Source organism: Eutrema salsugineum, unplaced genomic scaffold, assembly GCF_000478725.1.
Source record: "Eutrema salsugineum unplaced genomic scaffold, Eutsalg1_0 scaffold_13, whole genome shotgun sequence".
In the NCBI taxonomy this organism is placed as follows: Eukaryota; Viridiplantae; Streptophyta; class Magnoliopsida; order Brassicales; family Brassicaceae; genus Eutrema; species Eutrema salsugineum.
Window position 1 is genome coordinate 3,467,192 of NW_006256885.1, and position 26,871 is coordinate 3,494,062.

The 26,871-nt window shown below is 34.8% G+C and overlaps 10 protein-coding genes across 11 annotated transcripts; 5 read left to right on the forward strand and 5 right to left on the reverse strand.

The window, feature by feature from the left end:
* Positions 1 to 2,047: 2,047 nt before the first annotated feature.
* On the reverse strand, positions 2,048 to 3,379 carry LOC112088893. The gene is made up of 2 exons (XM_024159266.1): positions 3,299 to 3,379; positions 2,048 to 2,738 (listed from the first exon to the last, which is right to left on the reverse strand). Exons 1-2 carry the CDS (start codon positions 3,354 to 3,356, stop codon positions 2,644 to 2,646), a joined length of 153 nt encoding a protein of 50 aa, XP_024015034.1. The 5' UTR covers positions 3,357 to 3,379; the 3' UTR covers positions 2,048 to 2,643.
* A 3,964-nt stretch (positions 3,380 to 7,343) lies between these two features.
* Positions 7,344 to 10,871, forward strand: LOC18024659 (serine carboxypeptidase-like 33). Its single transcript, XM_006406693.2, has 9 exons — positions 7,344 to 7,642; positions 7,724 to 7,831; positions 7,964 to 8,059; positions 8,215 to 8,307; positions 8,542 to 8,630; positions 8,932 to 9,356; positions 9,474 to 9,569; positions 10,189 to 10,294; positions 10,549 to 10,871. The coding sequence occupies exons 1-9, from the start codon at positions 7,372 to 7,374 to the stop codon at positions 10,696 to 10,698; spliced, it is 1,434 nt and encodes a 477-aa protein (XP_006406756.1). The 5' UTR covers positions 7,344 to 7,371; the 3' UTR covers positions 10,699 to 10,871.
* Positions 10,872 to 11,419: 548 nt separating this feature from the next.
* LOC18024660 (nucleolar transcription factor 1) lies at positions 11,420 to 13,393 on the forward strand. Its single transcript, XM_006406695.2, has 5 exons — positions 11,420 to 11,766; positions 12,000 to 12,054; positions 12,154 to 12,210; positions 12,571 to 12,648; positions 12,792 to 13,393. Exons 1-5 carry the CDS (start codon positions 11,521 to 11,523, stop codon positions 13,271 to 13,273), a joined length of 918 nt encoding a protein of 305 aa, XP_006406758.1. The 5' UTR covers positions 11,420 to 11,520; the 3' UTR covers positions 13,274 to 13,393.
* Positions 13,369 to 14,775, reverse strand: LOC18024662 (acidic leucine-rich nuclear phosphoprotein 32-related protein 1). The gene is made up of 2 exons (XM_006406694.2): positions 14,457 to 14,775; positions 13,369 to 13,813 (listed from the first exon to the last, which is right to left on the reverse strand). The coding sequence occupies exons 1-2, from the start codon at positions 14,664 to 14,666 to the stop codon at positions 13,559 to 13,561; spliced, it is 465 nt and encodes a 154-aa protein (XP_006406757.1). The 5' UTR covers positions 14,667 to 14,775; the 3' UTR covers positions 13,369 to 13,558.
* A 410-nt stretch (positions 14,776 to 15,185) lies between these two features.
* Positions 15,186 to 15,956, reverse strand: LOC18024661 (cell wall / vacuolar inhibitor of fructosidase 1). The gene is made up of 2 exons (XM_006406696.1): positions 15,767 to 15,956; positions 15,186 to 15,535 (listed from the first exon to the last, which is right to left on the reverse strand). The coding sequence occupies exons 1-2, from the start codon at positions 15,954 to 15,956 to the stop codon at positions 15,186 to 15,188; spliced, it is 540 nt and encodes a 179-aa protein (XP_006406759.1).
* Positions 15,957 to 16,517: 561 nt separating this feature from the next.
* On the forward strand, positions 16,518 to 17,702 carry LOC18024663 (F-box protein At2g14710). The gene has a single exon (XM_006406697.1). It carries the CDS (start codon positions 16,518 to 16,520, stop codon positions 17,700 to 17,702), a length of 1,185 nt encoding a protein of 394 aa, XP_006406760.1.
* Positions 17,703 to 18,106: 404 nt separating this feature from the next.
* LOC18024432 (pectinesterase inhibitor 12) lies at positions 18,107 to 18,876 on the reverse strand. Its single transcript, XM_006406698.1, has 2 exons — positions 18,681 to 18,876; positions 18,107 to 18,459 (listed from the first exon to the last, which is right to left on the reverse strand). The coding sequence occupies exons 1-2, from the start codon at positions 18,874 to 18,876 to the stop codon at positions 18,107 to 18,109; spliced, it is 549 nt and encodes a 182-aa protein (XP_006406761.1).
* Positions 18,877 to 19,494: 618 nt separating this feature from the next.
* Positions 19,495 to 20,249, forward strand: LOC18024433 (cell wall / vacuolar inhibitor of fructosidase 1). Its single transcript, XM_006406699.2, has 2 exons — positions 19,495 to 19,742; positions 19,909 to 20,249. Exons 1-2 carry the CDS (start codon positions 19,548 to 19,550, stop codon positions 20,209 to 20,211), a joined length of 498 nt encoding a protein of 165 aa, XP_006406762.2. The 5' UTR covers positions 19,495 to 19,547; the 3' UTR covers positions 20,212 to 20,249.
* A 921-nt stretch (positions 20,250 to 21,170) lies between these two features.
* LOC18024434 (cell wall / vacuolar inhibitor of fructosidase 1) lies at positions 21,171 to 21,838 on the forward strand. The gene has a single exon (XM_006406700.2). The coding sequence runs from the start codon at positions 21,233 to 21,235 to the stop codon at positions 21,782 to 21,784; it is 552 nt and encodes a 183-aa protein (XP_006406763.1). The 5' UTR covers positions 21,171 to 21,232; the 3' UTR covers positions 21,785 to 21,838.
* An 899-nt stretch (positions 21,839 to 22,737) lies between these two features.
* On the reverse strand, positions 22,738 to 25,031 carry LOC18024435. Of its 2 annotated transcripts, none has more exons than XM_006406701.2 (4): positions 24,725 to 25,031; positions 23,372 to 24,139; positions 23,118 to 23,277; positions 22,738 to 23,019 (listed from the first exon to the last, which is right to left on the reverse strand). In XM_006406701.2, exons 2-4 carry the CDS (start codon positions 23,829 to 23,831, stop codon positions 22,959 to 22,961), a joined length of 681 nt encoding a protein of 226 aa, XP_006406764.1. In that variant the 5' UTR covers positions 23,832 to 24,139; positions 24,725 to 25,031; the 3' UTR covers positions 22,738 to 22,958. The 2 variants fall into 2 exon arrangements, with proteins under 2 accessions (XP_006406764.1, XP_024015334.1); XM_024159566.1 differs by lacking the exon at positions 24,725 to 25,031 and adding an exon at positions 24,233 to 24,487.
* Between the last annotated feature and the right edge of the window lie 1,840 nt (positions 25,032 to 26,871).

Genomic DNA, 26,871 nt, shown 5'->3' on the forward strand with positions numbered 1-26,871 from the left:
ACCTCAATTATATGAATATTATAAGAACCAAAATAAAAATGCCCATATTATTTTTTCCTGTAAAGTCTCTTTAATTATTGGACATAATAATACAATTCTTTGTAGTTTATTGTATAGAAATTGTCTTAAAAGTCGAAGATGCCAATGATTAAAACCAAAAATTGGCATTGATATTGGGAATTGATTTTGACCAAAGACTTTTCATATAATTAAAGGGGCCGCTGACAAAATTGAAGCCAATTAATTTAGATGAAGTAGTGGAAACTTTTACTTATCTAATAGTTTACTCAATATCAGCGCATAAATTGTTTGTAGACTTCTGATTTCCTCCGATTTCCTTAGACATTTACATGCAATTAACATTTGGTTTTAGATTTGCATGGTAATAAATGGCCATTTTTTGGTTGTTATATGAATTTCATGCATATTCTACAAATATTATTATTATCATATTTATTGTAACAAAACTAAAGATTTTGACCATTTTCTACTATGCTCAACTTCCAGCAGCATCAGATAAATTATTTTGAAGAAAAATAGTACATGAAATATGCTAAAGGATACTAGAAATAAGGGCTGGGTATATATCTACACATAAACATAACTTCGCTCTCATGCAACAACATTATTATAGTTTAACTGTCATAATAGTTGTGTGAATATGGTTGAATATATATCCAGTATAGTTACAGCCAAACAAAATGTTAATATAAACACAACCCTAATCAAAAGAATAGAGAGGAATCAACTTGTAGAACGGATAACTCATTTCTCCAATTCTCTCTAACCCTAACTCTAATACTCTCCCTAAACAAAGAAAAGTTACTCTAGAGACCGGCAAATAAAAACACGGTGAACAGGTTAGGCAAATGCAGCCATCATGTGACCCTTATCTAATGTCCGTGTTGTTATATCTCTCTATCATATAAATCCAATTTTTTTATATATAAAAAAATCTTCAAGAAGAAACTTACTTTATTGTTTTTAAAAATCATGTAGATGATAAATTTGTCAAATACAAAAAGAGAATTTAGAATTCGTTATATTTTATCTGTTTGACAGAAAATAATTGTTATATAAATATTACATTGCAGGTTTATAATTTCAATCTGGAATCTGAAACTAATATATCAAATCGCCTATACGTACATATGCTGGATATACAGGGTAGTTGATTTGATATGAAAGCTATCAACAAATCAGCTGTAAATATTGTTACTTGAAAACGAGATATAAATGTACAATTATGATATAAGAGACTGATCATAAGTCCTCACATGATATGTATTTATGAGGAATGGCGAAAAGATAAGAGAACAAAATTTAAGCAACATTTACTCTCGTATGCAACACAAAAGGGTGGCTCAGCTTTTCCTCTCTTCTCAGTAAAACTTACCACTTTCTCCCTATTTGATTACTCCTCTAAAGATCAAACTAATAATTATGCATGAATCTTTTTGCCATTATAAAAATTAAAAATTTATAAGTACAGTTCACTCATCAAAGGGTTTTATGGAATTTGTTATTTGCTGCGGTTTCGCCGTTTTGGCCTACTGATTATTTGAGCATAGACTGTGTTTGCTGGTTTAATTACATTTGACCATATTGACTTGTCGTAATTATTTTGAATAATATATTGATATAATTGTCTACTGTTAAATGCCTAAAATATGAATCCCTAAATGAAGATAAAACTATAGCATAATCTAATAATTAACTACGTTAACAGGGTTTTGAGACATTAAACATCTATCAAGTTGTGCTTATGTTTTGAAACATACTCGTTTCTGCAAACAACGATTTTTATTTCTTTGTCATCTCTATGAACGACCTAAACACCTGAAACTTCTCTCATTTCGGTCTACAATTTAACTTCCGGTCTTCCCCATCCATCAATCGGTTCTAACTTATATTATAATAACACAACTAAATGCTAAGGCTAGGACTGGTAAAAATATTAGTACCGAAGGTGAGAAACATAGTCACGAGTGAGAGAAAGAGAGAGAGATATAAATATAAAGGGGCAATAAATGATTCTGAGGGAATATTTATTAAGAGAGTTCTCTGGTTTGGCTTTGGCCTTTGGGGGTCAGTCAGACCCAAACAAACACAACACATAAAACAAAAGTAAATTCCTGTCCAAAGCCTTAAAAGATAGAGTAAAGGCATAATTCTTTTTGCCCGTTTCCTTATTCATTGCCTTTTGGCAGTCCCCTTGATAGCGAGACTTTTCTCACCTCTTTTAATTTTATTACAGCAATATAACCAACACCAACAAAAGTTAAAACAAAAGAAAAGTTAAGTTCTTAATTTCCAATATGGAGTTTATATCAACCATACATATATCAACAACAAACAAAAAGATGCAAGGATTAGCTCAGAAGGGATAGACAAGGTAGGAGAAGATGACTAGGATGAATTAAGGGTAGATATACATACATATTCTACACCAAGAAGAGATAGTAGAGAATTTGTAAAACGATAGAAGATGGAGACACTTAGAAAGGGATGGGGTCTTACAAGGTCAAGAAAAGGCCTTACAAGGTCAAGAAAAAAGAAGAAAGGAATGAAACAATTGAGTTTAGGAAAAGAAAAAAAAAATTTAAGGAAACAATATGCTCAGGTAGGGATAACACCGGATTATCAATGAAATTGGATTTCCAAAGAGAAACATAATGTGTCAGCACAAAGAACCCAATAATCTTTATGCGTCATGATGGTTATGGTTTTGTTGTTGCCTGCAGAGACCAAAATATAAAAAAAGAAACTGATTACTCTTCACGATTATAAGTGTATATTATGTGATTCCAAATATTGGATATTGTTTTTGAATTTTTGAGTCTTATACTATATTAGCTTCAAAACTCCAGACCATACGTGTACATAAGAGAGCTAGATTGTGCACAACTAACTACATGTATCACTCTATATACACATGTTTATATATCACTCTGTAGCATGTGTTAAGCTGCGCATATTCATACTTGTGATAAACATATGTGCCAAGAATGACGATGACTAAGAACCCTCCTCTTCGTAAATCGAAAGAAGCGAAAGTGTGTGGATAAATATATATGCGATATGCATGTATACATAACTAATGACTATGTATAGACACCTCTACACTATATTATGTATTATATAATTCAGTACTTATAGATATCCTTATTAATCTTTTTTACATCATTAAGATATCAACAATGAACAAACATGACTTCGAACTGAGGAAACCCTGACTCTTCACATTACATATACAATATCATCATCACACATAGATATATGTATGTATTTTATTTACCTTGAAGAAATTCATGCCTCGTTTTTGTCATCCATGAGAGCTCTTCTCCCTGTTCCATTTCAGAGAGAGAGAGAGAGAGCGAGAGAGAGAGAGAGTTTTGAGAAACGGTGGGATGATGATTGATGAAGAAAGTGTCGCGGATGAGTGATATTAAAGCGATGTTTATATAAAAAAACAGATAACAAACCTAATTTGCACACAAAAAGAAGAAGATAATAACCTTCATGGGCCGGGCCCAATTCTGACCTTTGCGAGGGATCGTGGCGTTGTCTTTGCTTGAAACGAGCTATTTAGGTGAACTTGATGACGTCATCGTTGCGATATTCATAGACCAACCTGCCCGAACACCTGACCGTTCTGCCCGGAGGTGGTCCTTTCCTCTGAGTTAGTAGTTTCTTTGGTCCTAATAAGCGAAACAAAAGTCAACAGGTCACATTTTACTTTTCTCTTTCTTAAATTGTCAACAGTTTCTACTTTTCTTTTATAATTGGTTTTCTCATGTTAAATGTATTCTTAAAGTAAAGAGAACTTACAGTATATTCTAATTTACGTGATTTAATCGTAATTTTTTTATACATTCTAGTTGGACTAGGCTTCATAGCTATATAATTATTCACTAATTGGTGAAGAGACTGAGTTTGAGGAAATTAAGAGAATCTTGGTAAATGGAATTCCTCAATCCTAGAGAAAAACACTAACTTTCAAAATTCAAAATAAATCATGTTCACATACGATAGTTATTCTCCAGAAAAGATGATATATAATGTATTTTTGTTTCTATTTATCAACTTTGTGCATTTTTTAAAACCAAATGTATAACTTTTTAAAGAGGTTTCTTTTTCTATAATGTGTTTTTTTTTTTAGTTAGGAGATTTTTACTATATTCAAAAAGATTATCCATCTACTGAATAATGAAGTAAGCTAAGGAAAGATCGAACTCGTAAAAGAGTCATTTCAAATTAAGTAATTAAAAATCTGAGATTTGTGGGGAATAGAAACTTTGTGGGCGTGCGGGAGAATCACAGTCTCCTAAGACATAAGATGGTCAAAGTAATGCAATAAATAGTAATATCAAATACATTGCTTATAAGTTATAAATTTATAACTATTACTATCATTATTATATCAATATTGATGACGCCAAAAAGAATCCCTTGACCTGCGTTCCTAAATTAATCAATATATCGTTTAATGTGTGAATGTGATTATTAGTTTATACTTTATAGTTTATATACCGTATTAGTGGTTTATGGTCTTCACTCCTAAATAAAAGAATTTGGTGTCTTTTTTAAAAAAATGCATTTTTGGTAAATACAAAACCAGGACAAGGCTCTTTATTTCTCAAAAGGGATGGTCCCCTAAATTTATGACGAGTAAGAATGAGAGTAATGATTTTTGTTTCATTTATTTTTTTGCCCATATCAACCCGTCCGTTCCTCTCTTTGTAGTTTGTACTATGTTTCAGTTCAGAGAATTTTGATTACTTGCCCTCAACATTCTCACCAATTCTAGTTTTGGTCCCATAACTTATCAATATCTAGTTGAACTGGTAGAGAAAAACTGTGATGTAACATGTAAAAAGTGAGGAAACATAAAAAATTTATAGCAATTTCCAAGAATTGCTCTGAATATTCATTATGTGAAGTTAAATATTTATTTTACAGAGGGATACGATATTTTTCAGTTTTTGTTATGGAATGGAAACATATAAACAATCACAATATCAGTGAGTCTACGGAAGAAGATACTAGGATTTAGTTGTCATTTAGTTAGCCCATTATCAGCCCATCGTAAAGTAACGAATGCTATCGAAATTTTCTTGTTTTTTTTTCAAGTAGATCGATTTTTCAAACACTGAGCAAATTTCTGGGGTGATTTTCCTTCTCGAAATTTGACATCTCTACAGCCACCAGCATCTCTTCCACATCTCTACAGCAATGCTTTACCGTTCAGTTTCAATGCCTACATTCTGGAATATCTAATAAATTATTTAGTCAATATCATATTTCTACATTTCATAATAACCAATATCAACTTACCTTCTTAATCAACTGCTTATGTAAAAGCAACATGCCCAAATTTACTAAACAGTCATTTTCATGTGAAGTAAATCTAGCATCGACAATTTTACCAGTTTTTTATAAGAATTTTTCTCTGCATTTTAATTATCGAACAACAAAAATTATATCCGAAAAAACAAAATAAAAGTTATATATACTTATACATCGATCAGATCACATAATCTCTCCACCGCTTTTTCTTTTGGAGCACTATTTCATTAAGAAGATATTAGTGGGAGTTAGATTTTTAAAGATTTAACGGAAAAAGACTCTCCTCTACAAAGAACCACGACATATTTATTAAGGATGAAAGATGACCGACCATGTGTTCTTGCTCTCTTAACGAGGCAATCTGCACGAATATTTTTACAACGAGTGATATAATTAACTAATAGTATTAAAAAAAGGGAAAAGGTCTTAAGATTTTTAAAATTTCGTTAGCTCCACTGCAAACATATATATGCCACTCTTGACAGATTAGCCAACATCGTTATAATCTCGATTGGTGCTATCCGAGGCCAATCTGATCACTGGTCAAAGGGATCGATGATATTAGGCATTTCATGTCCCAAAGAAGAGATTCGAGTTAGAGATTCAAGTTCTGTATGAAAGGGTGACAAACATTACGTGATCCTTTCAGATCTAGTGGATAAATCTGTCCTCCTCCACTCCACTACGACCCATCCGTGTCCGCATGATAACATATTCAAAAAAAAAAAAATATATATATATATATATCATAGCAAAACATGCACAACTAAGTTTATATATATATTGAACGTTTTTTTTAGCTGTTTTACGTTGGATTTCTTCTATGCGTCTACTATTTAAACATCAATGCGTCTAGAAGCTTTTTAGCATGAGATGGTTTCTGAATCAACTAAACACATAAGTCATATATAATACGAAGATGAAAAGGTTTTGGTGATCATGTCTAATAATTTCAAAAATACCCTAAGGCATATATATGCTTAACAATAGCTCTTAAAGTTTTGATTGTTCTAGGAAGAAAGGGTTAGGTACTAGTGTTAGTGCTTGTCTTCAATTGTTAGATAACGACGCCAACAGTGTCGTTCTTGACTAACTCGAATGGAAATGTCATTTATCACAAAATATTGACACCGATTAGTTATTCATGGTATATATAAATAATTCTGGATATATTTTGGGGTAAATATTTTGGATCTTTTCTATAACATATCCACATCATATGCATTATGAGCAGAAAGCTGAGAGTTCACTAAATCATGAGGCTAAGCCTTTAGGAAGTTGTAAGATGTGGAATCTCATTATTGACTTTGGTTCTTCGTTAGTGAGTTAGTGCCAGTCACATGATAATAAGTGGAGCTAAACACTTGGCACATCACGGCCATCTCAAACCTTACTAAAATTCGAAAAAACATTAGTATGCGAACAAATACGAAGTTTCTTTTTTTTTTTCTAACCATCAAAATAAAATATGTAGATCTTAAGGGCTTTTTAGTTGCAACTAGTGAGTGACGTCTAATAGATACCTATTCACTTGAATTTTTTATCAGATCTAAACTTTATTTTATCTAATTTCTCACAGTATGAATTTGAAAACAACAGAGTACTACTACTGTTTTTTCATTTATGTAACAATTAAGGAACATTTTTAAATGTCAATATTACTTTTTGTGATGTTTAAAATATGATCGAACTTGGCAATAATTAATTTAATTTGTAGTTAAACTAAAAAAAAAATTCTCGATGAACTTCAATTATGTCTACTTGTTATACCACAAGATTGAAACTATAATGAGTTATCAAACGAATTGTTCACAACTCAGAAGTGCAAATTCAGCCTCCATTCATTACAATTTTGACATAAAATAAAATAGGAATTGTAAAAACTTATCCTTAGCATTTGTGGTCACATACTCTACTTTCCACAATCAACCAACATTCCCAATAAATCACCATATGTACTATTTATATACAATCCCGAGTCCAGGCTAGACAAAGGCAAAACCAAGAAAACAAAAACCTGATATGGATTTGACTCCTGCGAGAAAAAGACCAAATTATCTGCTAATCATCTCATTATCATTGTTATCATTATGTCATCAAGATTATAACATTGAAGCACAAAATTCAGACAAAGTAGTAAATCTTCCGGAACAACCAGTGAATCCAGAGATATCTCATTTCTCAGGTTATGTAAGCGTGAATCAAGAAAATACACGATCACTCTTCTTCTGGTTCTTTGAAGCCTTGTCTGAAGCTCCTTCAATAAGACCTCTAGTTATCTGGCTCAATGGAGGTAATAGGTCGTACACTTATATATTAATTAGTATTCGAATTTTATATTAATTTTCTTTTTGTTTATGAGTCTGTCGCGCAGGTCCTGGATGTTCTTCTATTGGATATGGAGCAGCATCTGAATTAGGACCTTTTCGTATTGTTGAAAATGGGACAAGCCTTAGATTCAATCAATACTCTTGGGTCCAAGGTTTTTATTTTTTTAATCATTTTTCTTTTATTTCTAACTACTGTATGTCTAATTATGGTTCTAATTAAACCAATCATTAAGATACTTTTTATAATTAAAATAATCACGAAATGATTGTTGATATAATTGCAGAAGCAAATATGTTGTTTTTAGAATCACCGGTTGGAGTAGGATTTTCGTACACCAACTCATCTTCCGATTTGGATAACCTCAACGACGGTTTCGTTGGTAAGTAAGTGGACAAGAAGATGGCATGGTCAACTCTTAAAATAAAGTTTTTATTATTTAAACTAGTAGAAAAAAAAATTCTCGTTAAAAGTCCAAACAAAGTGGAATGATGAAACTTAATTTTAAGAAATAACTGTGATAATTTTCTGCAACAGCGGAAGATGCATACAACTTCCTGGTTTCTTGGTTTGCAAGGTATCCCCAATATAAGTCTCGTGATTTCTTCATTGCTGGTGAAAGCTATGCCGGTGAGCTTAATTAATTACTCTCATGTTTATGTTTTTCTCGAGTTGTCGATTTCGCTATATAAATATAAATATATATATATATATATATCTGGATTTAGAACATCAACCAATCAAGCAGAAAAGGATTTTGGATTAAACAAGTACAAAACTGAATAATGGAACTAAAATGGATTTTATTTAATTATTATAAGGAAACTGTATAGAATATGAATGGTATGGGTTTACACTTTACAGGTCACTACGCACCTCAGCTAGCCGAGCTTATATACGATCGAAACAAAGTTAAACCAAAGGACTCCATCATTAATCTCAAAGGCTTCATCGTACGTATTATTATTTATTATATTAGACAATAGTCACCAATCACCATATATTCGCGATTGCGACTATTAATTATGAGCACGAGGAAAGTGTAACGTTAAACCAATACATGCTACCGATTCTTTTTTTTTTTTTTAAGGTTATATTTATCAACATAGATTGATTAATATATTAGACCCGTTTGGTAATCCGTAGCATATATAATAGAAGTTTCACCGCCATTTTTGAAAATTCGCATATTCGTACGTTGTGTATTAAACAAAGCTATTATAAAATTTTAACCTCTTTATTATGTCAACTTAGGTAGGAAATCCATTGACGGACGACGAGTACGATAACAAAGGGATTCTAGAATACGCATGGAGCCACGCAGTGATCTCCGACAGTCTCTACGACACTGCAAAACGTAACTGCGACTTCAAGTCTTCGAAATGGTCGGAGCCATGCAACGTCGCCATGAACACAATGTTCGAAAAATACAAAGAGATCGATATTTATAACATTTATGCTCCCAAGTGCACTACCAATAGCTCATCATCAGGAGCTTCCTTCTTAGGTGCAGGAGATTTTAAGCCTCCAGCGATCAAAGACTGGTTCAAGAGAGTGAGATGGTTTGAAGGTTACGATCCTTGTTACTCTGATTACGCTGAAAAATATTTCAACAGAGTCGATGTTCGATCGTCTCTTCATGCCACTACCCGAGCTGTATCAAGGTGGAAGGTTTGCAAGTAAGTATTATATACAATAGGTCTGAATTTCCAAATTATTATGTATATTAAACAAGGTTGATATGTTAAATTTTAGTCATACTCTTTTTATTTATATTATTATTACTGTGATTACAGTGCTTCGATATTGCAAACGTACAAATTCACGGTCTCCTCAATGTTGCCTACCTATAGTAAGCTCATCAAAGCTGGTCTCAAGATATGGGTTTATAGGTACTCGACATACACTATATCTATATAGTTGGTGTTTTAATTCAGTGTTTTTTTCACTGTTAATTCAGTGTTTCTTTTTTGTCCCAGCTGATCTACTCTTTTAATTATTAAGAAAATGGATAGATGAACCCAAGAAATCCTCGTTCAAACATAATAATATGCACGAGATTCTTGAAGAAACACCATTAACATAAAACATACGTACAGTATTAGTTTAATTTATGGTGTACTTTTAAATAACTCACTTTTTCTTTTATTTTTCTACAAATTTCACAAATTTTGACAAATTTCAAAAATACTACTAAATAGTTTAAGAGTTGTTCTTAGGCATTCAAAATGAGTTCTAATCATTCGTAGGAAATAATTTTTTTTCCACAACCCTTCTTAAAATAATTGTGATATTTTAGAAAATCAAATATATATATATATGTGTATATATATATATATATAAATAACACGAGACTCATGAAGTAAACCCACCGTTAATTATACACCAAACTATCGTACGTACGTCTCTTTGGATTACATCTCTATAGAAATATTTTCTGCTCACTTTTTTTTGGCTGGAATTAAAGCTTGAAAATGGATAGATTATGTAATATTTGTAAGTGTGTAACAGTGGAGACGCCGACGGGAGAGTGCCGGTGATCGGAAGTCGGTACTGTGTTGAAGCTTTAGGCCTTTCCGTCAAATCTGAGTGGCGATCTTGGTTCCACAATCATCAGGTTACAGTTCATTATGAAAATGATTGTTTACAGTCGATTTATTTTTTTTGATAAAAAGTTACCGTTGATTTATACTCAGCTGTTTTTTGGTCAATTAAAAGTCAATACATGATTTTTTAGCCAAACTAGTGTTTAGTTAAAAATTACAATTTTCTCTATCTTTTTTTGTTAGCCTAAATCATCATCGTAGATTCTACATTTGTTTTTAGGTATTTTTTGTCCAATTTTCTGTTTGTAATTTGTTGTTTCTTTAGGTGGGAGGGAGGATAACGGAGTACGACGGAGGGTTAACGTTTGTAACGGTGAGAGGAGCTGGACATTTGGTTCCTCTCAATAAACCTGAAGAAGCCCTCGCGCTTTTCCGTTCCTTTATCAACGGTCAAGAACTTCCGTCACGCCCTTAGATATCATCATATTCATATCATATACTCCTGTTTTGTTACAGATTATAAAATAAAGCATGCATAACTAATCATTCCAAACACAGATTAACATGCTACTGTTCTATGTCCACTATCCAACCATCTTATAATTAATAAATAATAATATATTGGATAACAAGAATCACATGAATGTACGAACGTGGTGTGAAAAAAATAAATACACATCTACTATTGATCACACTTTTTTTTTTTTGAACAACTACAATTGGTCACACACACTAGATTGTTTCTTTATCCTGTGAGTACATAATATAACTTGTTTTAGTGAAATTCACTTGATAATATCGACTCTATATCGTTATTATCTATTATCAATGCTGATAGAATTGGTCCCGTAAAAACTCATCGACTCTGTTTTCTCCTAACCCTCCTATAATTCAGGTTTACTAACGGTGCAATGAAAATTAACCAAAGATAACCATCCATAAATTAGTTTTATCGATATTTATTGTACTGGCGAAATTGACGATGATTTCTACCAAGTACCAACTGAATTATTTATCTTTTGATATATTTCTTATCACTTGTAATTTATATACAGTCTTTTTTACGGCTATTTACCAATTTTGTATCACTTAGCACGACGATTACAAAATAACTAAATAAGTGATCTTTCTGAAAATTGGAAACTATATGGGGCGATTTTGGAAATGATAGATAGCAAAAAGGTCCAATTAAAAATAAGTATTCTTATCCAAAACCCAAATTCCCTGCTCTTCCGCTAAAACCTTCTTCTCCTCCTTCTCCTCCTTCTCCTCCTTCTCCTGATTCGTGCTTTCTTCAATGGAGTCACTCCTGCACACATCTTCGTCTCTGGTGTCTCTCAGACCCAGAATAGACGGTCGAGATTCGTTCATAAACCCGTCGCGCGTGTGTCTGAGTCTTAGTCTCGGCCGCAGAGGATCTAAATCTCTTCCTTTGGTCGCGGCGGCGAAGAAGAAGAAAAGCAAGAAAGATGACAACCATAGCTTTTCAGCTAGGCCAGACGAAGCCACTGGTCCTTTTCCTGAATCAATTCTTCTTAAAGAGGTTAGAGTTTCTTAATCTCTTATCTCTGTAGCTGGTTTCGATTTTTGTGGAATTTTAGTTGTATTTTCCCAGCACAGTCTAAGTATGTAGAAATCTAAGAACATATGCTGTTTTGTATTGTAGTGCTCTCTAAATTGTTCTCTGGTTCTGAGTTAATTATCATTGTTAACCTCCATTTCGGATCCATCATTGATGCTAAAGTTATGTACTTTTTTTTTTTATTGGGTTTGCAGAAGAAAATCGATGAAGAAGGTGATTTACTTCCCGATTTTGCTGATGCTGAAGAAAGTAAGTGACTGATAATGTGTTAAACTATCTGCGTTTGGTTTCGGTTTTTTTCAAAATGATTTGGTCGTGAGAATTGTTTGTTTCTTATCATTTGCACAGAGGAGCTATATGAGTTTCTGGATCTTCAGCTCCAGAGCGACTTGAATGAGGAAAGGAGTAAGTTCATCTTCTTTAAACCGTTTTAGTGTACTTTTAATGTGCTTACACGTTATCTGGAAGCCAGTTTCTCTGATTCTCATTAGCTCGCAATTACCCTTGTTCCTGCTCCCGTCTAAATATATGATGATTTATGTAAAATCTCAACTTTATGATGAAGAAAGGGTGTTAATGGAAGATATAGGATATGGCACTTTTAACCTTAGGAGTGTTTTTTGGAAATATGCAAAATGTTTTCGTTAGATGGCCGAGAGGGTACCTTAGAATATGATCAAACACTGATACTTTACTATTTTATGGATTCTGAGATCGTTCGATATCATTACTTCATTTGATGATGTATAACCTGTGTTTATGCAGTGAGGCACTATGAGGTGGTTTACTTGATTCATGAGAAACATGCTGAGGAAGTCGAAAGCATCAATGAGAAAGTGCAAGGTTAAATTTTTTTTCCCCTTCTCAATCTCCTTTGTTCGTATATGCACCCACCAGATGTCATGTAGGACTCGGGAATAAAAATTTGTATCCAATCTATATCGGTTCCTTTAGTTATAGCGGTGATTGTGTTTGTTGATGTTCAGAATTCTTGAAGGAGAAGAAGGGGAAAGTCTGGAGGTTTAGTGACTGGGGAATGCGTAGACTGGCATATAAAATACAGAAAGCAGAGAATGCACATTATATACTGATGAACTTTGAGATAGAAGCGAAGTACTTGAACGAATTCAAGGGATTGTTAGATAGTGATGAAAGGGTGATTAGGCATCTTGTGATGAAACGTGATGAGGCCATTACAGAAGATTGCCCTCCTCCACCCGAGTTTCACTCTGTTCGGGCAAGTATGAACGACGATGACTTTGATGATGATGATGAAGATGATGAGGAAGAGGAAGATGGTGATAATGTAGAGTACGAAGTAGATGATGATGGTAATGTCGTTATGGTGTTGTATGAAGATGAAGAAGACGAAGGAGAAGAAGATGGGGGTGATGAACTGGAACAAGGACAGGATCAGTCAAATAACGCTAGAAGAGAAAACCGGAGAACAGTTAACGTTGGAGGTTAGAGCTGTTTGTAGATTTTTGGGTCATGATTTGGATATTACGGTCACATTGTTTATTTTATTGATAATAGCATCGTTAAACTACAAAAACAAGGAAAGATAAAGAAACTTGACTTGTTTGAAGCTGTCTCAGGGAACATAAAGAAACAACGATCCATAATGTCTCAAAAGCAACATTACCACTAAATTAGAAACTACATGAAACCCCACCAAATGATTCAAATACTGTGAAATTTGAATCCAGTTCCGATTTCTTTCTTGGATTGAGATCAGTTTGAAGTTAAAAAACTACCGTTTAGAAGGCCTATCGTCATCAGCGGTAACAGCTCCTTGCTCATTCTGGTCCTTTGCAACCCTCTTCCTCTTGGGCAGAGGCTCAGATTTGCCAGCAGACAAGCTACAGTCCTCTTCAACATCGTCTTCGTCATCCTCTTCATCGATGTCTTCTTCCACACCATCCTCCTCCGGGTTAAAATCACTTGCGTCCTCCTCGTCTTCACCCTCACCAACCGGCTTAACTAGATACTCTGTCCCAAGATCCTCCTGCACGGTTTGAATATAATATGATCAACCAAAACATGCTCAATGATTTGCAGTTAAACTTTAATTTGGGGGAAACCAAACAGAGCAAATGGTTACTTCCAATAATTTTGGAATTTTCTCATGTGAAAACTCTGAAATGACAGAAATTAGCACCCAAAAGATTTTTTTTTTTTATTGTTCCTTTGAAAAAGAAAAAAAAAACAGATAGCACTACTTTAGGTTTTACTTGAACTTCATCATTAAAGGGAAACCTTTTGCAGATTTTAGAAGAACGACTAAACCATGACCAAAGTTATATTTCGAATTCAAAATATATTCAAAGCTTTTTTTCTTTTCGTTTTCTATAATCCATTTACCCATAGAACAAAAGATAGACTAAAAGGATAAACCCTACTCTGCCCTTAACACATAATTTTTCCAGGATTTCAGAATTGTTGTTTATTGGAATCAGATCTAATCTGTCTTCGGCGAAAATCGAGACTAATACGAAGATTAAGAGTGTATTGAGACCTAAGGCTAAGCAGAAAACACTAGATCTATACTCTGCTCTCAAGGATTATACCTCAAATCAAATATCTAGAGTAGCATATTTTCCGGACATAAAAAATATCTCTACTAGAAAATAAAACCCAAGTGATTCTACCTCTTCTTCATCGTCGTCATCGTCTTCTTCATCGTCATCATCATCATCGTCATCGTCTTCTTCTCCACCGTCGAATTCTTCATCGTCGTCTCCGGTAACTTCTTCTCCACCTTCGTTTGTTTCTTTCACTTCACTGTCGTCGTCGTCATCGCTCAGAACCTGAACATTAGTTTCCTCCTTGGTTTTCTTATCATCTTCTACAGGCGCCATCTTACTTTCAAAGAGAATTACGTTTCCAGAATATTTTCTTAGAGAGAAGAAAGGCCGCGAGAGAGAAAGAGAGAGCAGAAGGTTCGAACCAGCTTTAGCAGTAGAACCCAATAAACTCAATCTCAGCCGTTCAATCTGAACTATTACTAGGATTGATGAGATGGCACCACATCGAACGGTTCGTAGCGAAAGTAAGGTGGTTTTGATGAAGATGGTAAATAATCATAATTACGATATCATTTTCTCCAAGAGAGGTACACGTGCAATATGTGCGAGTAGTAGACGTTCAATTTGTTTGGGCCGTAAACTGGGGTAAACTTATAATAGGCCGGATATGAGGCCCAATACGGTTCATTTTCTGCGAGGAATAATTCCTAGTTTAGAAATACGCATTGCCATCTATATAATAAATCAAAGATTCTTCTTATTGATATTAAGGGAAAGTAAATATTTTATTCATAAGTTAAAAAGAAAAACAAATCTTATTCATTTTGCAATAATTGCAAAAACAAGACTAAATCAATAATTTCCATACAAATATCGGATAATGTCAGCACTCATACCGGCGATATCATGGACGGCTTTGATACGATCGGTCAACGGCGAAGTTTCGGGAAATTGCCCCTCGCAATAATCAGGCATCGACACAACACTTTTCATTTCAGACATTGCCTGAGAGAACCTCTTAAGTTTCAAATCAGCTAACTCTGCCGGTAAAAACTTATGAACCGCCGTGTCATAGGCCTTGATGCAAGTATCATACCTCGTAGAGTCTTGACGGTTTTTTATGTTTTTACGGACCGAGATTAGATATTTTAACATCTGCCTCATTTTCTTTGATGTAGCATCCACAGAGATCAATGCAAGTCCTTTATATGAACAACAAACAAAAATAAATAAACGATCCCTAATATACAAAAAGATATATATATACATACAAGGGAATAGTACAAAATGACAAATTACTTTCATAATTTCACACAAGTATAAATTATTTTCGTTTTTTTTCACGAATTGTTAATCAAGTCTTATTTTTGGTTAATCTTTAAAATAGTTGACAGGCGAATAAAACTAGATAATGATAATATTTAGTATCTTACCATGGCCGTTTGCGTTCTTGCTTCTAGGATCATGATTGAGAGTCGTGATGCATAGACTTGGATAAATGTTTAGTTTACATAGTTCTCGTACAGAGTTTGGTCCCGGAGTAGGCTGATTTGGTTGAGACAAGGCTATTTGGATTTTGATACACACGGAAACAATAGATAATAATTTCATGATATTATTCATTTTTATTGTTTGATATGGGACTATATATTTTCGTGGCGACTGGTTTTTCATTTTGACGGAGGATTTTTATAGGCTCAAAAGTTCTTTAGTCTTCACTTTTCAGATTGCATACAAATATTGATATGAAAATAACGTTAGGCAGAGTTATTAGTATGCTTTTAAAAATTTCATTCTTTTGATTGTCCGTTTCTAAAATTACAAGAGATGTATTCGTTGTCCCACATACTTAAACTGAACAAATCACAGAAGATTTTTCTTAAAGTCACCAGTTTATGTTTAGTTAAAGAGATTTATATATCAGCTTGTATTTTTTATTGTTCTTCTGTTTTTTACATAACTTATAATTCGAGTCCTGTTATATATTAGTCGGTAAGCCGCATTGTTTTTTTTTTAGTTAAGAAAAAAGAAACTTAATGTTTAAGGGAAAATAACGTGTCATACTTATCAACAATGATCATGTGTGACGTGAATATCTTTAACCATTTAATGTTTTGTTAAATCTCATCAATATTTTGGAGATATATTTAACGAAAATTCAGTTGAAACCCTATGAATGGAGAAATGGATACTGGATTCAATCAAAAAAAGAAAAGCAAAGAGACAGCGGCGCACGAGGAGAAGCTTCCACGGGAATTGATTGAAGAGATACTCTCTCGTGTTCCACCTAAATCTCTCGTTCGCTTCAGAACCGTATCAAAACCATGGAACGCTCTCTTCGACGACAAGACGTTCATCAACAACCACCAGTCGACGTTTCGATTCATCTTGAAGACCAAATCCAAGATTTATTCGGTAAGCATCGATCCCAAGATAATGGTGCGTGAGTTGACCTTGAATATTCCCGGTTTAGAATATCAGATACCTAAGGATTTGGTTGAATGCGGTGAGTTCTTGCTATGTAGCATGGACAAAGCCAAAGGAGCCGCGGTTTGGAACCCGTGGTTGAATCAGACTAGCTGGATCAAGACCGATGCTAGCCACCCTAGAATTCAATTAGATGGCATAGGTTATGATAGTAATAAGAGAGTTGAAGAACGTTTTTACAAGACCCTTTGGTATAACCAGGACGAAGTAGACGACCCTAACGTCTGGAGAGTCTATGACTTTGCCTCGGATGCTTGGAAAAACATCCACTCTAGATCTCAAGGTCGTGATCAGGGGAAAAAAGGCCCTATGTCACATTCCCCAAGTGGTGTATCGTTGAATGGAACTTTGTTTCGGATTGTTTTTTATGAAAACGTTGATGATCCCTTGTACTACCTAATGAAGTTCGATTTTTTGAGGGAAGGGTTCTTCAGATTCTGTGATCTACCATGTGGGAGGAACCATCTCCGCGATGCTCTTGTCCTTAGGGTGTTTAAGGGAGATGGGTTTTCGTTGTTAAAGCAGTGCTACGAGACAAAGAAGATTGAGGTTTGGGTGACCAAAGACAAGGTTAACGTTACGAATGGTGATGATGTGGTTTGGATGAAGTTTATGACTGTGTCTGTTCCTGAGGTTCCAGGTTTAGTTCAGAACAAGACTTACACTGACCCAAGTTACTTCATTGACGATAAAAGGCTTGTCGTGTGCTTTTGCGATGAAAATCGCAAGGCTTGGATCTATGTTTTGGGGGAAAACAAGCTGATCAGCAAAGTCCAAATAGATTCTGCGCTCTGTCATCGTCCTTTGCAGCATTGCACTTATTTTCCAAGTTTGGTTCCGGTTCCTCGAGGTCAAAGAGAAGATGCAGAATTACAAGTTTGATTTTAATACATATGTCTTCTTGTTTGGTTGTTGAGAAAGCTAAAACTTGATTTGGATTTTGCTTTTTGGTTTTTCTATATTCAAAAAATCATCTTCTTTGTTGCAACTGGAGTCTTTGCTCATTTTCTTTTTTGTTTTACTTTTTTGCAAAAAAAAAAAAAAAAAAAATTATCTCTTCCAAAGAATTTGTTAGCATTTACCTTGTTGTTGGATTTTAGTAAGCTTCTGCGACTGCTATAATGGTTTAGATTTTTTTCATAATCTAAAAAAGTTATCTGTTTCCGTTAATTGAAATCTTATTTATTTTTTATTGAATACCTTATTCATTTTCCGTTTAAATTTTTGCAACATTCGCAGCAACAAAAAAAAAACGAATATAGGAAAGACAAAAAAAAAGTTATAATCTAGTTGACAAAAAAAGTTTTGATGATGTCAGCAGTCATATCGGCGATATCATGGACGGCTTTGTTACGTCCGGTCAACGCAAACGGACATTTTCCGGCGAACTGGTCTTGACAAATACCCGGTGCCGATACAACGTCTTTCATGTTAGACATCGCTTGTGAATAATTCTTAGCCTTTAGATCAGCCAACGTCGCCGGTAAAAACCTACGAATCGCCGCGCCGTACTCCTCAATGCATGTTCCGTACATCTCCCAATCTTCACGGCGTCTGATGGTCTTAATAACGGAGATGAGATATTCTTGCGTCTCGTTCACTTTCTTTGTCGTCGCATCGATTGAGATCGACGCAAGCTCTTTTTTTATTATGAAAAAATCAATCAAAATTTAAATAAAAAAGTATATGCTATTTGTTAGCTACATGACTTTGCAATATATGTGAGAGCCAATAGTAGCTGATGACAGAGTTTATGTGAATTATATCAAATATCATAATGATTTCGTCATTTGTTCTTTCAATATATATATATGAATCAGTAATTGTTCTTTCAAAACAGAATTATATGTTAACTTATACCTTGGGGATTTGATGAGGTTTTGCTTCTAGGATCAAGATTGAGCGTAGAGACGCATAGGCTTTGATAACGGTTTCTTTTGCAGAGTTGCTGTATAACATCATTAGGTCCCCCAGGGGGTATAATTGGTTGAGACAAGGCTGTTTGGATTTCAACAAACATGACAAAAATAGCGATTACTTTCATGAAATTATCCATTTTTTGTTTTTTTTTATTTTGATTTTCAATCTAAGTTGGCATTTTATAGAGTCGTAAGTTATGTAGGTTGTTGACCAAATTAATGGATTTCTTTAGTTCTGAGACAGCATACCATATACATAGTATGAAAATAAATAAAAAGATCAACAGAATTATTGATTATTGTGATTAAGTTTCGAAATAAACAAGAATATACTATCCATTAACCTCTTTCGATCAAAGACCATCATATTTATAAGGCACCTTTTTTCGCTGACTAAACGAAAAGAGCACAAACATTTTTCGTATAGTAGCATTTATTATCTTTCTTACTGTAATTGAATGTGTTTGACTAGTAAATCATATGATTATGGAATATATAATTTGGTCAGATTTGATACATGTTCTTACACATATGACCAGAGCAATCATAAACTGATAACTTTATTTATTATTTATTTTGACTGTTCTCTCCGCATCTAGAGGATACAGATAACTACAGACTGACACGTCGTGAATGTGCATTAAAAAGGTTAGACGCATCGTAGCCAAAAAACAAAAACAAAAACGTTTGAGCATGAAATTATATAACTACTTACACGACTCACAATCATATACATATATATATATACACACTACATCTTATCTTCATATATATTAGTACTAATAGATACTTAATTTGAATAGAGAAGATGAAAATGATAAAGACGATGATGATGATGATGGTGATGATGGCCATGATGGGAATTGCGATGGGAAATATAATCGATAAGACATGCAAACAGACACCTGACTACACTCTCTGTGTCTCTCTCCTCCGCTCCGATCCACGTAGCTCCTCCGCCGACACCGCCGGTCTCGCTCTCATCCTCATTGACAAAATCAAGGTCTCTCTCTCTCTTTCTTTCTCTGACCATAATCTCAGTTCGAATATTAGACAAAAATATTTGAAGAATGGGGTATACTTTTGTAACAATTTAAAGTTATTTGTCCAAAAAAGATTAAGCTTTCGAGGTTAAAATGTAAATACGTCATTTTTTTTGTTCATAGTAGGCGCTTGGGACTGAAACTCTCGGGCAGATCAACGTGGCATACAAAACCAAACCGATGCTGAAACAGCCGTTGGATGAATGTAATCAGAGATACAAGATCATCGTAGACGTCGACGTCCACACAGCCATTATAGCTCTCAAAGGAGACCCTAAGTTCGCCGAGGATGCAATTGTCGACGCCGGCGTTGAAGCCTCCGTCTGCGAAAGTGGGTTTGCTAAAGGCCAGTCCCCGTTAACCGGCTTGATCCAGAAAATGGAAAAGATGTGTGATGTAACCAGAGCCATCGTCAGAATGTTACTCTGATACTTATTATCTAACTTAAAATTAAATTAAATAATAATGTTTTGTTGTAGAATATGGTACTAATGGCTCATTTAGCGAAAAGAAGAAGAAGAAGATATGGTAGTAATTAATAACGTTGAAATGGTCGATCCAGGCCTACTTAAACCGGGATGAATCGAATTAATTCAAGTTTGTACCGTTACTAGAATGCTAAACCGATGATACTAGACTGTAGAACTGATTGAACCGGTTATCGTACACGGGCAAAGTTGGGCACGAACTTTCTAGAACCGAATTCACGGGATATACCAACATTCACGAGCCAGATATCGTTTGACGAGAGAACACAGCCCCACACTAGTATTTTCTTATAAAAAATTTGATGAATGTATATTGAAATTATTTGGTCGACGTCTGGTACAGTGTGAACTAATGTATAATGGTATGTTTGTCGTATATGGACCGACTCATATAGGACCCGTTTCACCACATAACTTATTCTTTCTCTTGTTTTTGTGCCAACAACCACATATAACCAAAAAAGATAAAGTGTCTAACAAAACAAAAAAACTAAATAGCAGACACAGGCCCATGTATAAGCAAAAATTAGGCAGTGGATCAGTCAATTCACACTAATTAATAATACTCAAAATTGAGGTTAATAGTCTAACATACGGAGAGCTGCTTATATTATATCAAAACCATAATATAATTAGTTGATCACGAAGCCTCGTCACGGGTGGAATTATAAGAACTATATCGACCTTAATAAGTCATTAATCTTTGTTGACATCGATTGATCGATATATAACGAAAATCATATGTAACGACACGTAAAAAGCGTCTGTCTCATTGTACAAAAGAAAATACATAATTGTTAATTATTTGTAACCTTTTTCACATTTATTACTATACATATAACAAAATTGTAATAGCAACTACTATATAAAGCCTAGAAACAGAGCTAGCTAGTAGCACTCACACAAGACACAAGTCTTTATCCCTTTATCTGCACATCAATTTTTTGTCAATATCTCCGACGATGAAGAAATCCTCCGCCGTCGCAACACCACCGTTTCTCTCCCTCTTTCTCCTCCTCCTCCTGCCGTTGCTAGCTCAACCCTCCGACGACCTAATCGACAAAATATGCAAAGCGACGCCGTTCTGCGACCTCTGTGAAGCTTCTCTCCGTCCTCTCACTCCCTCACCTTCCGATCCCAAATCCTTAGCCTCGGCGATGGCCACCGTCGTGCTCGGAAACATGACTGATACCTTAGGATACATCAAATCGCTGATCAGACTTTCACACGATCCGGCGGCGGAGCGAGCGCTGGCTCAGTGCGCGGAGCTTTACCGGCCGGTGGTCAAGTTCAACATTCCTCAGGCGATCGAAGCAATGCGGCGAGGGGAGTTTGGATTCGCGGCGTATGTGCTCGGAGACGCTGAGAAACAGACTGATTCTTGCCAGAAAGGGATCAATAATTCCGGCGCCGACGATGATAGCTCGCTGGCTCTTACAGCGAGAAACAAGGCTGTTAGGAATCTTTGTGACGTGGCGATTTCTGTTATTAAGTCTCTAATGAATGGTCGTTAAGAATCTTTGTTTCTTTTGAAAAACTATATAAATATATACATTTATTTGTAATTATTGACACGAGCAAATTACTACTGTAATAAAGTCGGAAGAATCCTGCTGGAAAATCGATAATTTAGCAATCAACCACTTTAAAACTAAGAAAAGTAATCATATACAAAATGATACGATACACTTGGGGAAATTTCAAAGCAACCAACTTAATCCAGACCATTTATTGATGATTTTGGACCGAGCTTTTTCTGCCTTTAATATAGTTTTCATAGTATATAAATTGGTTTGATATATGATTATCATTTTACGTCCAGTTCAAATTTAGAGAATATTCAAGAAGAAGAAAAAAATACGTATGCGACGGACACATTTAGTGAGAAAGAAACTTAACTCACGGTCACGGTAGATTGATCGGGAGTCACCACGTACCAACTCGAAATTTCGAACTCATAATGTTGTTATTCACAAATACACATTTTTTTTAGTTGAGGAGTAGATTGTGACTTTAAATTAGGAGTTATTGGGCCTTAATTCACGGGCCCACGAAGTATTCGAGACAGCAACGAAACAGAAATAATAGACACTTGAAATACACACACGTGAAATCACATGTTCAATTAATTTTGCACAGCATTAATAGTTGTCTCTAAAGCTCAGTGGGAGTGTTTAGATACAGCCACATGGATTCTGTTTCTCCAAATATATACATGTTATTTTTAATGATTGATTTCAAATTTCAACTGCAAGCATCACTAGCATGTGATTTCTAATATAAAAATGGCTACACCGATAATTGATTTCATATATATATATATTTTTTTTAACGTTTTGATTTCGTCAAAATTTGGATACTACTTTTGCATTATTAAAAAAATTCAAAAACTACTAATATGATCCCAATTTGTATCATCATAGAGTACCGTGATCACTGAATACAGATGAAAATATAACACCGGTTTGGTTATTTGTAACTTCTCTCATTTTTATTCCAAGAAAAACATTACAAAACCACTCTTTACCAATATCGGCTAGTTATTGTTTCATAGCCGCCGAGAAAGCAGCCGATTATGCCCAAGAAAATTTATCGGTACGAAAACAAGGTTCACCGACAATCTAAACCGATACATGGTTTGCTCAACCAATATGGAATTGTCCAATTCTAGCCCATTGGTTTTACGCTTCACTCTGAAACTCTATTTATCTTCTTTTCGTTCTCCAAACCAGGAACCGGTTTTAGTAAACTGCAAAATACATACACAACCAGATTAGAGAATATTAAAGATAAAAACGTTTGTGATATATCTATCACTTGCTCTTAAACAAGATATAGAAAACATACTTTGGGAATCTCTGTGCTAAACCCGGTCTGGTATAACCTCCATCAGGTTCGCTCGCAGACGGAATTCCCGCATATTGAACCGAAACAAAACCACCACTGGCTTTTCCGGCGTCTACTAAGGGAGATTTCCCGGAGCTAGCGGCTGCTCTTGGTGACAATCCTGAATTATCAAAAAAAGACACAGACACACATAAGATAACGCTAAAAAATGGCAAACGCAAAACGCAAACGCAATTGTAAAATAAAAATCATACCTTGGAAAACGAGGACGAAGAAGAAGATAGCGGTCAGAAGAGTGGCCAAGACATTGCCGAGAGAAGAAGCTGCAGAAGCAGCTTTGGCAGCTCTAGATTTCTTCAAAGCTCTCATTCGTTCGATCCTCGCGCGTTTCAGCATCGCCAATTCAGCGATCTCTCTGATCAGTTTCTGATCGGCCGCGTCCAGCGACGGTCCACGCGGCGGCCGTGGAGGCTTCGACGCTGATTTCTTGCGTTTCTCCTTCCGATCGCTCCTTCCCCATCCCGGTTTACTGATCGCACATTGAACCGGACTTGTATCGCCTTCTAATAAACCGACGGTTTCTTCTCCGGTTTTTACCGGTTTGTTATCTGGAGACGTCGGTATCAATGGCTTCTCCGGCGATTTCGTATAAACATTGTCGCAATCGACGATTCCTTTCTCGAGATCAACATCGAAATCGAGACTCATTCCCATTATCTAACCAGATGGGATTCCCACTCAAAGACAAGATTCCAAAAAACCGAAAGAGAACTCAATTTATCACTATCGATCAGAATCGAAACTCAGAAAGCGATCTCTTACGATCAAGATCTATTCCCAGTAGAGACGAAAGAAGACACAGAAAGACGCAAAATGTGTATCGATCTATATATTGTATATGTATGTGTGTGTGTGTGTGTGTGAGAGATACTTTTTCTTTTATTTCTCGCTTGTGTCGCCTTTAATAGCAAGTAAACAATGAATTACAGCTAACGCCTCGTCTCCAGAAAATACCCCACAATCTGTAAAAACAAAATCACAAACTTTAATTTTTCACCAATCGATAAAAGAAAACACTTTAATGCTTAATCATATTGCAGAATATGGATAATTACCGAATCAAAATCACGTGGTAGAGATGGATAAAGCCAACAAAAAAAAAAGTAGAGATTGGATTAGAGGATTAAAGAGGCTGAAGAAAGAGTTTGAAGTTTGATTTATGTTTTTATTCAGTTACTGTCAAAAGTAGGTAATTTTATAGTGCATTGATTCGAAAATAATTGTTTTATAAAAAGGGAAATATTTATTTTGCTTAATCTCGGGCATGAAGCAAGGAACAGCTGTGTCTTTCCTTTTTTCCAATGCCGTGACTTTGGGGAAAAACATATAATTTTTAAAAAGAAGTGAAATAAATATTTGAACCGAATTCGAACTCTATTAAATCGAAATTACTGGTGAGTGATGAGTAATCAAATGATGGATGAAGAACAGACTCAGATTAGAAACAGTTAACAATTTTAAAAACTCGAATGAGACAGAGAGAATTAAAAAAAAAATCCGAACGAAAGGTGTGAATAAAATAGAAAAATATTTGAAACTTTTTCTACCTTGAATCGAAAGCGAAGGAGACCCAGATCCGATACTGAAGTATATGAGCAGAGAGACCGAGGAGAAAATGGCGGATTAATTGTCCGAGTTCAGACCGAGGAGAAAATGGCGGATTAATTGTCCGAGTTCAGACCGATTCCAAAAGACTAAATCAGGACAAGGAAAAAAAATTATTACATTCGTCGAAGTTTCCAGTTTTTTTTTTTGTCTTCAGGAGAGATCGAAATATCAATGGTATTATTCTGAGAGTCTCTGGATTTTGAAAACGAAATATATTAATAATATTCTGGTGATGATTTTAAAATTAAGAAAAAAAAAGGACAGCAGATTTGAATTCGAACAGATATAGAGTTCGGACATGTGTTGCTGTTCTAAATATAGCTGATATTACGCATGTGAGCTTTTTTCTCCAGCAGGGAAGCTTCACGTCACCGACGCAGAGAGATGGGTCAAATATTCTTTTATTCTAAGTAGATCCCCTCATTTTCAGTTTCTTATGAGTTTGCACTCGTAAAATATTAAATATACTGTGGCCCTCACTACAACATTATTGTTCGTAGGATAATTTTGGTTTTTTTCATAAGTACAAAACTAAACATTTGTAATTTTTAGTTGAAATTACAAGAAAAACCAAGAACATGACAGAATCGGGTAGACAAAGACAAATGCGACACATATTGTCCTAAATTGAGAAAACTCGGCCCCAATTTAATCACTGTAAATCTATCAGGCCCGGTTTACAAATATCTGAAAACTGACGACTTCAACGAGAACCGCTCTCTCAAGTCTCCTCCCTCCTCGCAATGAAATATATTGATTAAGTCCCTTAACTAATAAAAACTTTGGATTAACCCCAAGTGTCTGATTACGATGAACCGCGCTTAAAGAAGCTCTCGTCAACGTCTTTTTGTCTCATCCCGTCAAATTCATCAACAACCTCGTTTTGTTACACCTTTATTCTTCTCTCATTTAAAAATTAGTCTAAATCCTCCATTGCCCCACATATAATTTGTCGGTCAACATTTTCACTTTGTATTGTGTTGTATATTAGGGTATTAATACCAGATTCGAAAATTTTATGTGGTACTTTATTTTTTCTTACCATTCCATTCAATAGAAAGTCACAACTATCGAATCAATAACGAAATTGTGAAAATATGAAACTTCAATTTTTATGTTCCCAATGAAATCAATAATTATAGAGAAATCATAAGGCATGGATGTGTCTGATTGGTAGGGAGCTCTTCACATCCCACTTACAGACAACATTGAATTTAATCGGTCCATTCCCAAAATAATACTATGGCCCCATGAATCTGACTTGTTACACATATTCACCTTATGGTCTATTAACACGTTTATTGTCTCTTCACATAGAAAGAATACGTGTATTTATATCTTTTTTTCGCCAACTATTCACTGTAAATAAATATTAATCTCGTATATTAGTTACCCGTCATCATCTTTTGAATAAGATTTATGTACATAGACTATAACAAACTTTGAGTTTTCTGCCCAAATAAATTTGAAAATCTTAATAATTTTCGTGACTTTTGTTTTTCTTTTGGGTCAAAGACGAGGATTGTTATTATACAAGGGAGTTTTTTTAAGTTAGACGTAAGACCAGACCAGACCAGACCAGACCAGTCAAATTATGTCTGCGACACAACCAGTCGAACCGACAAATCCTTGAAATCTAAGGGCCCATAGGTTGCCCACCAATATCAAATATATTGGGCCTAGAAACCCGTTTCAAACGTCAGAGCCTGTAACTGAAGTCCAGTTTCTGTCTTTTTTTTTTCCTTTAATTTACCATTTTTCAATTTGTGAATGGCATTCTTTTTTTTTCTGTTCTTTATAAATGCATGTTATTCTTTGCGGGGAACCATACTAGTTTTTTTTAGAGTTCTCCGAATACTTTCTACTACGAATAGAGGCAATCGATTAGTGGAATAAACAAGGTACATACGTACATATATAAAAATCTTATGATATATATAATATATAAGAATCGTAGTTAAAAAGTTTTAACCAAAAAAAAAAAATATCGTAAAATGGTGCATGAAACATGCATGTTATTGCTAATGGAAATCATATCATCTCTCTTCAATAACAAGGAGGCCATGCATCGCCGGAGCTTGTACGC

Coding starts and splice junctions, on each gene's coding strand:
- LOC18024435 (XM_006406701.2), bottom strand. CDS start 23,831: ATGGGAATGAGTCTCGATTTCGATGTTGATCTCGAGAAAGGAATCGTC. Junction 23,278..23,371: donor CTTCGTCCTCGTTTTCCAAG/GTATGATTTTTA, acceptor TTGATAATTCAG/GATTGTCACCAAGAGCAGCC. Junction 23,020..23,117: donor TTAGCACAGAGATTCCCAAA/GTATGTTTTCTA, acceptor TGTATTTTGCAG/TTTACTAAAACCGGTTCCTG.
- LOC18024663 (XM_006406697.1), top strand. CDS start 16,518: ATGGATACTGGATTCAATCAAAAAAAGAAAAGCAAAGAGACAGCGGCG.
- LOC18024659 (XM_006406693.2), top strand. CDS start 7,372: ATGGATTTGACTCCTGCGAGAAAAAGACCAAATTATCTGCTAATCATC. Junction 8,631..8,931: donor TTAATCTCAAAGGCTTCATC/GTACGTATTATT, acceptor ATGTCAACTTAG/GTAGGAAATCCATTGACGGA. Junction 9,570..10,188: donor CTCAAGATATGGGTTTATAG/GTACTCGACATA, acceptor AGTGTGTAACAG/TGGAGACGCCGACGGGAGAG.
- LOC18024660 (XM_006406695.2), top strand. CDS start 11,521: ATGGAGTCACTCCTGCACACATCTTCGTCTCTGGTGTCTCTCAGACCC. Junction 11,767..11,999: donor AATCAATTCTTCTTAAAGAG/GTTAGAGTTTCT, acceptor TTGGGTTTGCAG/AAGAAAATCGATGAAGAAGG. Junction 12,055..12,153: donor TTTTGCTGATGCTGAAGAAA/GTAAGTGACTGA, acceptor TCATTTGCACAG/AGGAGCTATATGAGTTTCTG.
- LOC18024661 (XM_006406696.1), bottom strand. CDS start 15,956: ATGAATAATATCATGAAATTATTATCTATTGTTTCCGTGTGTATCAAA. Junction 15,536..15,766: donor CAAGAACGCAAACGGCCATG/GTAAGATACTAA, acceptor GTTCATATAAAG/GACTTGCATTGATCTCTGTG.
- LOC18024662 (XM_006406694.2), bottom strand. CDS start 14,666: ATGGCGCCTGTAGAAGATGATAAGAAAACCAAGGAGGAAACTAATGTT. Junction 13,814..14,456: donor ATGACGACGATGAAGAAGAG/GTAGAATCACTT, acceptor CAAACCGTGCAG/GAGGATCTTGGGACAGAGTA.
- LOC18024432 (XM_006406698.1), bottom strand. CDS start 18,876: ATGGATAATTTCATGAAAGTAATCGCTATTTTTGTCATGTTTGTTGAA. Junction 18,460..18,680: donor AACCTCATCAAATCCCCAAG/GTATAAGTTAAC, acceptor TAATAAAAAAAG/AGCTTGCGTCGATCTCAATC.
- LOC18024433 (XM_006406699.2), top strand. CDS start 19,548: ATGAAAATGATAAAGACGATGATGATGATGATGGTGATGATGGCCATG. Junction 19,743..19,908: donor TCCTCATTGACAAAATCAAG/GTCTCTCTCTCT, acceptor TGTTCATAGTAG/GCGCTTGGGACTGAAACTCT.
- LOC112088893 (XM_024159266.1), bottom strand. CDS start 3,356: ATGGAACAGGGAGAAGAGCTCTCATGGATGACAAAAACGAGGCATGAA. Junction 2,739..3,298: donor GAGGCATGAATTTCTTCAAG/GTAAATAAAATA, acceptor TGGTCTCTGCAG/GCAACAACAAAACCATAACC.
- LOC18024434 (XM_006406700.2), top strand. CDS start 21,233: ATGAAGAAATCCTCCGCCGTCGCAACACCACCGTTTCTCTCCCTCTTT.